At 46.3% G+C, this 15,179-nt stretch overlaps 2 protein-coding genes across 13 annotated transcripts in view; one reads left to right on the top strand and one right to left on the bottom strand.

Annotated features, from left to right (window-relative positions):
* Positions 1-1,717: 1,717 nt before the first annotated feature.
* LOC308592269 (uncharacterized protein) lies at positions 1,718-7,585 on the top strand. 3 transcript variants are annotated; one of them, XM_081203602.1, is made up of 3 exons: positions 1,718-1,869; positions 3,581-4,566; positions 6,145-7,585. In XM_081203602.1, exon 2 carries the CDS (start codon positions 3,681-3,683, stop codon positions 4,530-4,532), a length of 852 nt encoding a protein of 283 aa, XP_081059728.1. In that variant the 5' UTR covers positions 1,718-1,869; positions 3,581-3,680; the 3' UTR covers positions 4,533-4,566; positions 6,145-7,585. The 3 variants fall into 3 exon arrangements, with proteins under 3 accessions (XP_081059728.1, XP_081059729.1, XP_081059730.1); XM_081203603.1 differs by lacking the exon at positions 1,718-1,869 and adding an exon at positions 1,912-1,988; XM_081203604.1 differs by lacking the exon at positions 1,718-1,869 and adding an exon at positions 2,186-2,210.
* Positions 7,586-11,546: 3,961 nt separating this feature from the next.
* LOC308592258 (gilatoxin-like) overlaps positions 11,547-15,179 on the bottom strand; it is a 42,750-nt gene continuing 39,117 nt past the window's right edge. For all 10 annotated transcript variants that reach the window (XM_081203576.1, XM_081203580.1, XM_081203579.1 and 7 more), the window contains 3 exons: positions 13,798-14,042; positions 13,311-13,447; positions 11,547-12,147 (listed from right to left, as the gene is read on the bottom strand). In XM_081203576.1, coding sequence (XP_081059702.1) covers positions 11,953-12,147; positions 13,311-13,447; positions 13,798-14,042 — 577 coding nt within the window. In that variant the 3' untranslated portion in view covers positions 11,547-11,952. The remainder of the gene's footprint in view (positions 12,148-13,310; positions 13,448-13,797; positions 14,043-15,179) is intronic.

Below are 15,179 nucleotides of genomic sequence, written 5' to 3'. Positions count from 1 at the left end.
ACCTGGGACTCCTCCAGAAAATGTATAAATAAACGACAGCTGCAGATAATTGAATTGCAGCATTTATTTTGTGGGTAACCAAAGAGAGTTACCATAATTTAATAATCTACAAGAAACATCAATTAATAAATGAGTTTAAAATTAATAAAATATGACATTAGACCTACCATGAAGGTTCCTTTTCTGCAGGGAATGGAGGAGATCCTTGCATGGGTTGGCCCTCTCACGCACTCTACTAAGCAGGAATATGCAAATTAGAGCTGTTCTTACCTTGCAGCAGGAGAGCGACCTCTCCAGTTGAAGGTATCCAAGCTCAAGCCTACAGAGATCAAATGGTCAAAAAACAACTGATCCAGAGAACAGAATTGAGAAAACTAAAAAAATAATGAGCTGATTAGAGAGAAAACAAACAAGAAAAGACAAGAAAAAAGCAATAAGCTTGCAGTGGAGATCAAACTCAAATCTCTTCGGGTGGGCGAGTTCCCCTTCATTCCCTGCAGAAAATGAACCTTCTTGGTAGGTCCAATGTCACATTTTCCTGCAGTGAGGAGGGGAGCCTTGAATGGGATATGCCAAAGCTTAACTGACATGGGGGATCAATATATGGGGCTGCCACTTTACTGAGAAACTACCTGTTCTAATACCCTCCTACTGAAGGATTTCTTGGCACAAGCATTCATGTCCAACTTGTAATGTTTACCAAAGGTTGAAGCTGCCCTGCAATGTCTCCTAGCTGCAGCTAGTGCACAATGCTGCAGTACAATTGCTGACAACAAAAGGCCTAGTCAGCATATAACACCCATGTTCAGAGATCTACACTGGTTGCTGATTTGTTACTGGGCCAAGTTCAGAATGTTGCTATTAGCATATAAAGCCCTTAACAATTTTGGACCAGTTTATCCCATGTGCCCACTTCAATTGGTGGAATTGGCACTACTATAGGTGCCACATAATACCCATCCCACAATTGTAAGAATCATTTAGTGTGGCAGCACCTGCACTTTGAAACTCCCTGCCTATTGAGATCAAGCGAGTGCCTTCACTGTCCTTTTGGGCCTGCAAAAAAAAAAAAAAATCCTGTGTAGACAAGCCTACCTAGATGCTTAGAAAGCTGAGATAATTTAAATGTTTTAGTATTTTAACTTCTGTATGTTTTAAAGCATGGTTGCGATTTTTTCTCGATTTTACTGTTTTGCCTTTTTGCAAACCCCTTTCGAGGGTTGTTGCTTTTTAAAAAAGAACCAAGCGGTCTACAAATTTTGGGAAATAAATTAATTAAAGTACTGCAGAGGCCTTCAAGCTGCTGGGGTTGTGGGAGTGTTGAGGTGGGGGGGGGACAGGCTTCCCTAAAAGACAGCTTGCCTACCGCACTGACTTCCCTTGTACAACACCAACTACGTGGGAGCGTCGTGGTGGGTGGGGCTGAGAATTACAAATGAGCGTCATTTCCGGGGTAATGAGGGAAAAATCGTATAAACGGAAATGCCGCTCTACCCTCCGAATCTCCATGATGCCCTGCCCTCTTTCTTTGTCTGTTTCCCCGAACGCTCTCATGGGGAGCCGCAACAACCACCAAAGTACGTATTGCCCAGTTGTGGGTTCTGGAGCTTTCCCCGCCTTCCTGGCCACGTCATGGATCACGTCACGCTTTTTTTAAATGGCCAAAAGCCTGTTGTTTTTACCAGTCCAAGTAAAGCCTGAATGTTCTTCGCAGGTACATAGCTCTAAGGCCCTTTCCCGCGTTCGGCTTCTTGGCGTAGAAAGCGTCAGTCGCGATTGGCTCTTTCTTGCTTTCTCTCTCCCGGAAGTACCTGGGAAACTTCCGGAGGCGGGACCAGAGTGTTGGAAGGAGGCCTCGGCTGGGTGAAGGTACGCGCAGCTGCCCAGATCAAAACAAAAGGGATGCGGGGGGAGGGGGGCAGTTGGCACCAGCTTCTTCCTTTCATTCCCTTTGAAACTTTCCTCTTCTGGTTGCTAAAGGAACAGGGGTGGGTAAATCCGAATTAGGCTGTTCTCACTGAGGCGGAGTGAATCCGAATCGAGCAGTCCTCACCGGAGCGACGCTTCAATAAGTTTGGGCGCCTGCGGCCCGTCGTGCAAAACCTACGTGGGCTCCCAATCGAGAAAGGGAACGGAAACCGCGTCGGGTTTTTCACTTTTGCTTTCCCCGATTTTTTCATACGCGAGGACGGAATCGGTTTCCTGTCTAGGTTTGGAGCACTTCAGAATGCCGCTCTTCCTAACACGCGTGTGCTTTTGTGTGTGTGTGTGTGTGTGTGTGTGTGTGTGTGTGTGATTTTAATGCTGCAACCCTAAGCTTCGTGGCTGAGGAGCAAACTTCATTGACCTCAGTGGAACATCTGGCTTCAGTTGTGCGTAAAAGGCGCAGGGAGGAAAGGCGCAGGCCGTTCTTTGTAACCCCCGTGAGGAAAAGCAGGACAGGCAATGGCGCTCATTCTCTATACAGTATGCAGGACCTTAAGTCACATTAAAGGCTGGAATCGCAGGTGCATTTACTTGGGAATAAGCCCTACTGGAAGACTATTAAGGAAACTTACCTAGGCTGTAATGTTTTGTGTAAATGGCTTCTGAAGATGGGGTATTTTATCCATTCTATTGAGTTTGTAAGAATTTCCATCTTCCGATGGGATGGGCAGAATAAATTAGGGGGAATCCATGATCTTACTGTTGGACTGATTTTGCTGTATAATGGGATCTCTCACACACTGATTAGGTCACATTATTGAAACGGGGAGCAAATTCAGATCTACTTTGTTAAGGGCCTGCTTTCCCCATTTGAGAGCGTGCTGGAGCAGCATCTAGCCCATAGCACAGAACCATTTGCCCTTCAGAGGCTTGAGCAGAGATCTTTCCATCACCTGCTGCCTAATCCTTTCCATCTATAGGGGTGCTTGGAGTTGAACTTGGGAGCATCTTCATGCACACTGAGTTCTGGTACTTCTCCCATCTCCCCAATTTAGCCATTTCAGGGAAGCCCTCCCTTTCCACTCATGTGTGAGTAATCAGATCTTACTTTGTTTTATTTTCTCACATGAATTAAACTGGCCAGAACTGGCCATGTGTTGGAACGAATATACAGACTAAATGAGCATATAAGGAACCTCAGGACCAGGGCCTTATGCAGCCCTCCAGGAATCAGTCTGCTCCTCCTAGCCATACATTCCACTGGCCTTCACACCCTCCTTGAATGTTTTTGTCTGCATGGAATGTGTCTTTGCATTCTGAAAATGACTCTTGCTTGCTTGGATGGAGGACAGAAAGGGATGTGTGTAGAAATTAGCCTACTATAGAAAGGTGGCATTTACACTGGTTGCTTGGTCCAATTTTGCCTCTGGGGCCCACTCACCACTGATAGGGGACATATGGCCTTGAAGCTGAAAAAGGTTCTCCCTCCCTGCATTAAGTCATACTCTTAAGTAATGCCATTGGAATCAATGAATTTGATTAACATTAAGTCCCTTGATTTCAGAATATGTCTTAGTCAGATGCTGAAGCACAGCCTGAATATCAATTGTGTCTGTATTGCTCTCTCTCTTCTTCCACCCCTTGCCCTTTGCAGAGTTTTCTTGAAGCAAAGAAAAAGCAGCACCTACCGGGTACTCTGTTCACCAAACATCCTAGCATAGCTGCAGGGTTGGCAAACAGCCGTGTTGTGGAAAATGGCCACCAAGGTGAATGAGCAGAGCCTAGATGCATCCTGCAGTGACCCTGCAAAGGAGAGGGATCCAGGTAACACCAACATGGCTGAGCATCAGGACTTGGATAGAGGCGAGGCCAAAGCAGCTGGTGAGTGTTCAGGAGGAGGAGCTGAACATTCGGAGATGACGCAGCAGCCTACGGATCAGCGTCAAGCCCCAAGGCTGCAGGCAAAACAAGAAGAGAAACCAAAAACTGAAAAATCCTTGGTGCCCCCTGCTGCAGAGGCTTCTGTGTCAGTTCCAGTGCTGCCCTTGGGAGAAGGGAAAGGGGCAAAGCGGATGATGGAGGATGATGATGGTGATGATGACATCTTTAAAGAAATGCCGGATGTCTGCCAGGAGGCCAGAGAGCCAGGAAGGGCCATGCTCCTGCCAGATCTCTTTGGGGAGGCTCAGCAGGCTCATAGCAGTCTGGCTGCTGGCCGGGCTGGAGGATGTGCCAGGTTGGAGCAAGCCATCCCATGCCTGCCGAACGTGGGCTCCGAGAACCAGCGCAAACGCTTCCGGGGTTTTGCCTACAAAGAGACTGAAGGGCCCCAAGTGGCCTATGAGCGACTCCAGGAACTGCTGTTCCAGTGGTTGAAACCAGAGGCCCGCAGCAAGGAGGAGATTGTGGAGCAGTTGGTGCTCGAGCAGTTCCTGAACCTCCTCCCAGAGGATGTCCAGCGCTGGGTTCGGGAACGTCACCCTGAAAATGGGGATGAGGCTGTAGCCCTGGCAGAAGACTACCAGTTTCTGCACCCTGAGCCTGGGAGACGGCCCTACCCAGAAAGGGCAAGGCAACGGTCTTCAGCAAGGAGTTGGCTCCGCTGAAGTCACTGAATCAGACAAGCAGGACTGGTTATTGGTAGGTAGCAGGAAGCAACTATTATTAATTCAGTACATTGCTTAAATTTTCTTCGGGGTCTGTTAGTAGTAACATTGCAGTGCACCTGCATTGGATGGGTTCTAAGCAACCCTTTTGACCTGCATGTGTGCTGAATTCTCCCCAGCACTTCACAAGATGGTGAAGAGCCAAGCTGTTAAGAGCTCCTCCTATGAATGCTTGGTTGCCATTATGGGTTCTCTCTATTTACTGCTTCTGGCAGTGATGATCTAATGAAATGTTAAAAACTAGATTTTAGAAGGACTGTGCATGTGACTTTGAGATGCACAGGAATTTTGACTGACAAAGCGGGAAGTAAATACCTAGGGACTACCAGAAACCCCTTATCCGTTATTACACAGTGAAAGTAGCCAAGGAAACACAGGCATCTTTTGAAGTTTCTGCTACATGCTGCAGAGGCAACCCACTTTTTAAGATGGAAAATGTGAACAACTCTGTGTGCACAGGTTTAACTGACTTGTGAGTGTATAACTTCACTGACTTTCAGCCACAAGAGTAGCCATTGAATCTTTAACTGGGCTTCCCATGTATGGTGGTCATAGGCTAAGAAAATATGGTTGTCTGTGAAGAACAAACCAAGACAGCTATCCTCCGTGTGCTGATGTTTTGAGATCCACATGGTATCCTAGTTTTTTTTTCTTAATGCTGATACAAATACACTGGTAATCAGCATCCTTATACCTGAGAGCTTTAAAATAGCCGTGCTGGTCTGTGTCAAAGGCTGGAGGGAGGGAATTGGCAGCTGGAAAACAGATTTTGGGAGCTATCATCAGAGCCTGGTTGTTGGCTGGTCTTGTGGTATATATATGTTTTAGAATTTGGCGGGGTGCAAAATTACCTGATGACAGTGTGTCACAATGGATGGAGCAGCCATCTTCCCAGATAGTACTCTCCAGATATTTCTGGACTACCACTCCCATCACCCGAGGCCATTGGCCTTCCTGGTTGGGGCTGAGGGGAGCTGGAGTCTCCACAACATCTGGATGGCTAAAGATTGGGGACACGCAGGTTTAGAGTGTTAGATTAGGGCCAGGGAGGCCCAGGTTCAATTCGGCGATGAAGCTCTCTAGGTAACTTGTGCCAGGCACTATCATCATAACCTATTTTACAGGGTTGTTAGGATAAAACAGGCAGGGTGGAGTGGAGAAACTCATGGATGCTACCCTGACTTAATTGAAGAATGGGCAATAAATAAATAAATTTTGGTCCAAAGAGGCATTAGTCTGGTTTGCACATCACATTAAATTCACACCAGCTCATTCACATTAAACCACAGTTTTGCCTGTGTAACTCTTAGGCTAGTGTATTTATTCACGTAAGTAATAGATAGATGATACATATAATGAAGGATTAGGCTGTCCATCTCAGGTGCCAGGATTAGGAATATTTTTAAAGGACAGCATATGGTCAGCTACAGGGTATCATGGTTTTCTGGGCCCACCATTTCACCTGCTGCTTTGAACATCTGAATGTATTTGGCCAGCTCTACATTTCTGGAATTGTTTACCATTTCTGATGAGTCCTTGGTTTTCCTTACAGACTGAGAGAATCAAAGACCTAGTTATCTACCAAGCCGAGCGGGGGAAGCCTAAATGGGCCAGAGGAACTCAGAAATCACAGTGCAGTTGCCGAGCATGAAAAGACCTTTACACAGCCTTTCCCTGCAAGGAGACCATTAACTGGAGCAGAACCCTTCACATCATCTGACTTTTTGTGTGTGTGTATACATAACGGGGAGAAGAAGGGGAATTTCAAAATCTTGCTTGGTCCTTTTTGCAGCTTAAAGAATGCCCTCTGTCCACTAATGTCGTAGGAATAAGTTGGAGAAAGGACAAAGCATGAAGGGAACTTGAGAGCTTTTCAAAAGGGGTGGGGGGGTGGGCATGACTTTGGAATGTATGTACATATAAGCATTCTGATAGGATGTAGAAGGGAAGGGTCCTGTGATGAAAATGATACCCGCCAGTCTGCCTCAGGTTGGTCTGAGGCATCTGAGTCACCTTTTCCTCACCTCTTCCCCCACTCCTCAGACAGTCTCCCATGCCCTCCTCCCATCAGTTTATGATTGGCAAGATAATGTTTCCCCCTGATTCCCCTCCTTGCTTTGTGTTCAGAGGGGTGCCTCTTAATTTGGAGAGATGGCCTGCCCTGCTCATCCTGTCAGAATTTGTATGGGAAATCTTGAAAAGTCACCTTGTACCACTCCCAATACATTTTGTGTGGCAGGGCAGACTTTGAACACCTTTGGGGAATTCAGGGCTTCTGCCACAGCCTAGCTCCTCACTACACCCAACAGCCCTATAAACTGAAGTGAACTCTGTATGTTGCAGGTACAAGGCAGCTGTTGCTGTCAAACACTTCCACATCATGCAAGCCCCACTGTTGCCCATGTAGTTTGCCTTGATTGTGTGGTGAGTCCCCTTGTCATTGCCATACCTCCCTCAGAGCTGCTGGCATGAAGATTGCCATGCAGTCTGGCAGACCTACATGGGATTCTCATGTTGCATCCATGAAGAGTCTAGCCACTCAAAAGCATTTTGATAATGACTGGCCTCATAACCCACAGAATTCTCCCTCCTTGCTTGTAACTTTTTTTCAGTGGTTTATCAATGGATTTGGAGCCTACAGTACTTATCTGTGAGCCAAAGTAGTCACAATTTGACGAACCAGCTGTTTGCTGGAGATCAAGCATTCTTCAGTGCTTCAAGCTGGGCTTTGTTTCTGCAACATATTTGAGGAATGGAGTGGGAAGGGAAGGGTCTTTTCTGCGGCTCCCCCCAGGTTTGTATTAGTGTGTTGAAATGGGAGCAAAGTGTTTTCTTGCTTGTAGAAACTAGGTTTTTGATACTCGTCCTGATGTGATGTAGCTTCCGCTTTCGCCTTGTATCAGGTGAACTTTAGCCCTGCTTTCATTTGTGTAAATTTCTGGTGTGTGTGTATGTCCGTGGATGAGCACATGTAATAAAGGATCTTTCCCCCACAGTGGTCTGGAGTTACCGTCCCTTCTGCTGCAGAATTCCTATTTTGAGCTCTTCCCAGTCACTTCACCATATTCAGAGAATAGGGGATTTGAGTAGACTTGAATGCTAGAGGCTACTTAATCCTGTCCAACATTGAACACCCTCCAAATAACAACTTGTGCTCGAGATGCTGATGTATGCAGCCGTAGAGGAAATTATAGCCCTTGATAAACCTGGATTTGTCCAGTACTTTAGAAAAACCTGTTTCAACTAGTTGCTGCTGCTACAGTTCTCAAAAGCAAATTCCATCAGTTAATTACAGATTTTATGAGAAGGTACAACCTTTGGCTGTCCTAAATCTGCTTTTGAACAAGATCTGGGCAAGCAAAGCACTTTTAAGTCCCGTCAATTTCAATGGGAATGTTATCTGTCAGCACATTCCATTCTGTGGCACTAGAAGTGCTTACTATTGGCTTGATCTTGCACAATGTGATTCGTATAACCATTCCTTTAAATCTCTCATAAAAATCTGCTAAATACCTTATTTTTCGCCCTACAGGATGCACTTTTTCCCCTCCAAAAATGAAGGGGAATGTGTGTGTGTCCTATGGGGCGAATGCAAGATTTCGCTGAAGCCTGGATAGCGAGAGCGGTCGGTGCGCACCGACCTCTCTCGCTCTCCAGGCTTCAGGAAGCTCTGCGCAAGCCGCGGGAGCCCTCCCCCGGCTTGCGCAATGTTGCCTCTTATCCCGAAGCCCCCGCGCGCTCAGCAGTCGTGCCCGGGCTTCGGGTAGCTCCGCGCAAGCCGCGAGAGCCCTCCCCCGGCTTGCACAGAGCAGCCTGTTCCGGGGGCTGGGGTCGGGGGAAGCTCGGGCTTTCCCTGCCCCAGCCTCGCGCCTGGGGGGGAAATATATTTTTTTCTTTATTTCCCCCCCAAAAAACTAGGTGCGCCTTATGGGCCGGTGCGCCCTATGAGGCGAAAAATACGGTAATTTGGAAATTTGTCCGATCTCTGCATTTGGACACCTCTGAAGATACCATAAACTACCTTTTTCATGATGGTTCCTGAGATCAAGGAGCAGGTTTTCATCTATGGATAGAGTTGGATGCCATTTTGAATCAAGATAGTAGACTAAAAGTGCAGATTTTTTGGTTTCTTAGAAACCAAACTCCACGTTATCAGCTTTACAACTGCACACACAAAAATCTTCGACATTTAGTGTCCAACCACACGCTAAAAAGGTTGCAGGTTCAATCCCCGTATGGGACAGCTGCATATTCTCGCGTTGCAGGGAGTCTGACTAGATGATCCTTGGCGTCCCTTCCAACTCTTACGATTCTACAAAACGCCACACCTTCCTGCACAGACTGAAATTAGGCTTGGAAGAAGCACGGTTGTACCCAACCTAATAGGTTGTGGGGGCAAACAGGTCTCAACACTTTCTCTGGTATGCAAGAATGCCCATGGACCTGAAACAAGCTGGCCGCCTCTGATCTACACAAAAAGATAAAGCACATTCCAACTGAGGCAACGTTTCCAAACCATGAGAACTTTAAAAAGTCTTGCCATAAGTTGAGATCCCCAAAGATTTTTCTAAAGAATTAGAGTAGGACTAATTGATACATGTGTTTTGCTCCTGCCAGCTGCAGCTCGCTCCCTTGCCACTGCAGCTGTTTTCACCAACCAGCTATTTCCTCCCTCTGTTTCTCTTCCTGTCCCACCCCATGGAATTGGCTCGTGATTACTTACTTATTTCTCCTTTTGGCTGCTGCCACCTGAGAGATCATTTCACACACACACACCGTTTCTAATTGTAGGCCAAAGAGGTGTGTTTTTTCATTAGAATCCTGGGATTTAGCCTTTTCAGGCACCTGGTGTGTTACAGTCTCACAGAGATGCTTCAGATTGCAGAGGAACAGGAATAGTGCCACTTAATTAGCCTCCCCTTAGAGAGCTTCTAGCAGGCACAAATAATTCCAATTTTTAAAGGTATTTTTATGGCACTAGGAAGTTAAATTTGTCAAATCGATTTTTGCTGGCGTTAAGCAGACAAGACATCTGAGTAACACAAAACTCTGCAGGACATTGTTAACTGACCTTAATATGGCAGTCCTTGAGCGACAGGACTTCATAGGGAAACGGCAGTGTGAGTCTATTAAATTGCCATACGCCAAAAGGCTCTATTGAGGATCAAATCAAAGCAATGGGTTTTTAAATCACACTACATGTGTTAATTGAGAAGAAATACCATGCTAAAACATGTTAGGCTAAGGGTGCTGAATCTTTTTTTCAGACTTGAGGGCCACGCTCCCACCTAAGCAACCTTCCAGGGGCCATAGGCTAGTAATGGGTGGGGTGCCAAGGCAAAAGTGGGCATAAATTCTATCCTTATAGTAGCCTGGTTTCTACACACACCACTTTCTGTTCTCCACGGAGGCAGACAAGAATCATTATAGGCAGCCATATTCCAGTCAGGCAAGGAGGATACAAAGTTGAGGCTGCTGAGGGGTGTGGCCTGGGGAGAGTCCCATGAGCCAGATAGAGGGCTTGAGGGCCACACTTGATTTAGGCCAATGCAGGCTAAATAGTGTCTTAATTAACAAGAATCACACGGGCACACAAAATCCCTAGGAGTTAAGGTCAAGTCCGTCTAATACCAGCCAAAGACATTTTGCTGCCTGAGGCAGCCTGACACAGAGCAGCAACTTGACCAACCACCAGCAAGTCACAGTACCCATAAGAACCCAAGACCAGTCAAGCTAATTTCATATTGTACCTGAGTCAAAACAAAACAAAATCCCACTTGCTCCTCCTGGGACCTGGGTGCCAGAGGATGGATTCTCTGTGGGGCCAGCCACTTGAAGCTGTGGGGCCTGGGAAGGAGGGGCCCATGAAGGCCTCCCTCAGCACCTGAACAGGTGTGGCCACTGAGAAAGGGTTTGACTAGCCCCCAAACCAGGGGACCAGGTTGGCTCAGTCTATCTGTACACTATTTAACTGTACTTAGTTAATATTTAAAGCCTAGAGGAAGGCTAGACCAAGATATTCTACTGATGGAGAGCAGCAAATGGTCTTGCCCAAGTCAAGGTATATATTATCCAAGGCTGGTCTGGATATTTTAGCACCGAAGGCGGAAAATTACACATGTGCCTCTCTCCTTCCCTGTCAGGTAATGTACAATAATAATACAGTGGTACCTCGGGTTAAGTACTTAATTCGTTCTGGAGGTCCGTTCTTAACCTGAAACTGTTCTTAACCTGAAGCACCACTTTAGCTAATGGGGCTTCCTGCTGCTGCTGCGCTGCCAGAGCACAGTTTCTGTTCTCATCCTGAAGCAAAGTTCTTAACCCAAGGTACTATTTCTGGGTTAGCGGAGTCTGTAACCTGAAGCGTATGTAACCTGAGGTACCACTGTAATAGCTTAAATAACAATGGGCTGCTCTTTCATGACAATCGGCTGCCTGAGGCAACTGCCTAGTGACTGAGACTAAGTCTACAGTCCCTTGCAAAAGCAAGAGGGTAAGTCCCACTGAACAAAGTGGCACTTACTTCTAAGTATACATGCACAGAACAGAGCTGTGTACGATGTAAGCCAGTGAGAGCCAGCATGGTGTCTTAGAAAAGTTTTGGACTACAATCCCTATCAGCTCCAGCTAGTACGGTGAATGGTCAGGGGTGATGGGAGTTGTAGTCCAAAATGTCTGGAGGGCACCACATTGGGTACCATGAGTTAAGTCCTCCCTTCATGACACAACTAGCTCTTTGAGGCTTAAGAACAATTAATTGGTTCATCCTGGTCCCTGGTTCTGATACATCAAAGATGACTAATCAGATGTTCTTCCTTATCAAGTTTCTGTTCTTGAGGATAAGATTAAGCCTCGGGGATAAGCACATTTAGAGGGGGAAGACGCTATTCTACATCTCCTTGTCAGGGCTGTCTGCCACCCGCACCGGATCAGAAAATGAGATGGACACTTAAATTCTGCTGATTACTTTATTTTTCAGGTGTTAGCTTTCAGAGCAAGAAGTTTGCACAGAAACGATGGTTGTTACGCAATCAGAAGATTCAATATTTTAGCACTGAGGGAGGGAATAATTCATGCATCACAACAATAGGACCACCAATCCATGCTCATTGTCCTGGGAACAGATCTCATTTGGTTTAGTGTGACTTACTGTTAAGTAAATGTGTACCAGATCAGGATTTCAAGGTGGGGCATGGTGTTGCACAGCACCATCCTCTCCATGTTTACTTAAAGTAAGTACCACCGTGTTCAATGAGTCTTACTCCCAGGATAAAATATGCCTAGGCCTGCAGTCTTAAGGCATGGAGGAAAGGAGGCAGTTGCAGCTAAGTTATTCCCCCTCATGTTGCTCAAGAGGTTTCTACTGGAATATTCCATCCTTACAGGCACCAGACTTAAATGTATTCTCCGCTATAGTAGTACGGATCCACTCAAGAAATTTGCAGATCTTGATGTAGATGCCAGGTTCACCAGGCTCAGCGCAAGGGAAGCCCCCCAAAGAGACCACACCTTGGAGGCCTCCATCACCACAGATAAGGGGTCCCCCAGAATCACCCTGTTGAGAGAACAAATGATGAGCTATCACAAGAAATGTAGGAAGAGCCCTGCCGGATCAGTGCAAAGGCCTGTCTAGCCCATCATCCCATTTCCCACAGTGGCAGGGCCAGCCCATCCACGAGGCAAGGTGAAGCAACTACCTCAGGCGGCAGGATCCGTGGCGCAGCAGATCTTGATGTAGATCTTTATCCCCCCCCCCCCGCCGCCGTCCCTTGTTCCTGATGTAGAGCTTCACTCACCCCTTCTTCCCTGGCAGGGAGCGAGGCGCCATTTTGTGGTTCGCCTCAGGTGCCAAAATGTCCTGGGCCAGCCCTGGAAAACCAGCTGCTTCTGGTAAGTCCACAGATAGGGCACAGATACATTAGCCCTCTCCTACTCATGTTCCCAAGCAACTGGTCTTTAGAGGCAAAGCTCACTTCCAGGTGGCCTGCTTATTGAGCACCCATCTTGATTTTTTTGTTGTGTCAAACAAGGATCATCATGCACGTTCCAGTGTATTTTCCCTTCACTTTTCTTATTGCAAAAAGTCTGATCTTCTTGGGAAGCAGCTGTGTTTTGCAAGAGTGCCAAAACAGCTTTAATTGTACGGCCTGAATTTGTTGGTATGTGATTGAATCTCATGCCAAAAACGTGGCAGTCTGGAAGCAACCATAGTGCCATTGCTAGCTGTACCCTCTGTAAACCAGCTCCACCTAGTTTGCTCTATTGCCCATTCACATTCCCACTTGTTTCTCCTGCCAAGGCTTCCAGACAGCTCCACAGATGTGTGTGACAAAAGGACCTTATGGCCAGGGCTTTTCTTCAGGGGGAACTCGCAGGAACTCAGTTCCAGCACCTCTCAGGTGGGCGCCATTGCCATTCTAAGAGAAAGAGGGAGGTGTTCATGAGTTCTTGGACCCCTTCTTCTAGAAAAACGGCACTACCTATGGCCACAGTCAACGTGGCCATGAGTTTCACCCTGGGAATTCCTAAGGAAGACTGGTTCCATGGCATGAGAAGCAACATCTCCATGTAATAATACCATACATGGAGAAGGCAAGTACAGGAATGCACATTGAGGGTGAGGAAACAGATTTTAAGCCTCAGGCTCCCCCGTTCCCACCCCATCTACCAGGCCTGATCCTTACTTAGCAATCCTGCTCACAATTGGCATATCCTTACCCGGCATGAATCTTTGCCTCCGTCAAAGTATCCTGCACAAAACATGTTGTCGGTCACGTCCCATGGGTAAGCCGCCTCACACACAAGGTTGTCAAATATTGTAATGTTAACACAATAAGGAACGTCAGGATATGTCTCTGAAAACAAAATGGAAGCCAGGATTGTCTAGTTAGATGCTTGTGAGAGATCACATTTGCAGGTGACAAGGATAGTCGCATTTTTCCAAATCTCGCTATGTGCACTGCCACCTCCAGGATTTTGGAGACTTTGGAGCATATGAGCTCATTGGGCCCACTTAAATTGTGAGGACGAAGAATCCAAACCAAGAATCCTTTCAGGCATCAACCTTCCCAGGTGCTCTGTGTAAAGTGAGGATAGCAGTCTTGTTGAAGAAGCCAGTTTTGATGTCTTGACAAATACCTGACCTTGCTGCTCTCTGGAGTCTACTTCCTAGCTGCAATGTTGCTACTCTGCCAACAGCACTTACCTTCAGGAGTGGTGGTTGTGCCCCAGCCCATCACAGTGCAATCTGTTCCCACCGGGGAGCAGCTGGAGGGCAAGTTGATGGTAGACACACGGCTAGTCATGACAGCAGAGCTGTTCAGTTTGATCAGCATGATGTCGTCGGTAAAACACGAGCAATTGTCACCGGGGCATTTCTTCAACGTGCTGACTCTTAACTGCTCATAGTCATCTTTGTTGTGTGCTCCGAGCCTTACCTGGATGTTTCCACTAGAAGACAAAAAGCAAAGACCACAGGACTTTCTCAAAGCAAGGCCTGAATGGACAGGTTGGTCTCACTGTTGTTTGGAGTGGATATCTGTCATGGACTCTGGCCTGAAGCTGGTGAGATCTTCAAATAAAGGACTGCCCACTGTAAAGCAGGGCACACGGCCACCCTAGTTCTCTACCCCTCTAGGGCAGGGGTGGCCAACTCCCAAGAGACTGTGATCTACTCACAGATTTAAAAACTTGCAGTGATCTACCCCCTTTTTTGGTGTTCAGGTCAAAGTTGTTGAGTTTTTTTAGGAAGGAGGAAGGCCCATTTTGGGGGGGTTCGGGTCAAAGTTGTTTTTTCAGGGAGGAGGTAAAGTGTTGAGGTTTTTTTTAGGGGAGCCACACTTGTTCAGCTTCTTTTGGGGGAGTCAATGATCTACCAGTGATCTACTGCAGACGTCCAGTGATCTACTGGTAGATCACGACCTACCTGTTAGACATGCCTGCTCTAAGGTTTTGGTTTCTTCTTAAGATTTTGTGTGCTTCTAGCCTATCACTATCTCCCTCTTGTGCATGGGTGTTGCCAAGCAATGATGCTGTCCCTATACCTAAAGAGTGGCACTGGGTAGTGGTGACTGATGCCCATTGAGACTGGTAGGGCGGAACTCAGGGAGGCCACCACCAGGTGGAGCCAGAGTCCATGGGTGTCAGAGCCAACTAATATATATATTTTTAATCAGATCTGTCTGCACCACTCACACATGTTTCTCTGAATGTGGGGTAAAACAGTAGGACTTAAATATTTTCTAAGTGAACAACAGATAAATAAACGAGTTATGGAATAGATTTATAAACTGAATATTCAGAATTGTTCTGTCCGTAGCTAATCATTTGTGCGTACACTTTCTGTGTTGATTTTGTACAGTCAATAAGGAAATAGATAGATAGATAGATAGATAGATAGATAGATAGATAGATGATAGATAGATAGATAGATAGATAGATAGATAGATAGATGATAGATAGATAGATAGATAGATAGATAGATAGATAGATGATAGATAGATGATAGATAGATAGATGATAGATAGATATAGATATATAGATAGATAGATAGATAGATGATAGATAGATAGATGATAGATAGATAGA

This window comes from Podarcis bocagei (assembly GCF_964188305.1).
Source record: "Podarcis bocagei genome assembly, chromosome: 7".
NCBI lineage: Eukaryota > Metazoa > Chordata > Lepidosauria > Squamata > Lacertidae > Podarcis > Podarcis bocagei.
This window is presented reverse-complemented; position numbering and strand designations above follow the sequence as displayed.

Bases quoted from the DNA above. Each gene is read 5' to 3' on its own strand.
- LOC308592269 (XM_081203602.1), top strand. From the start codon at position 3,681: ATGGCCACCAAGGTGAATGAGCAGAGCCTAGATGCATCCTGCAGTGAC.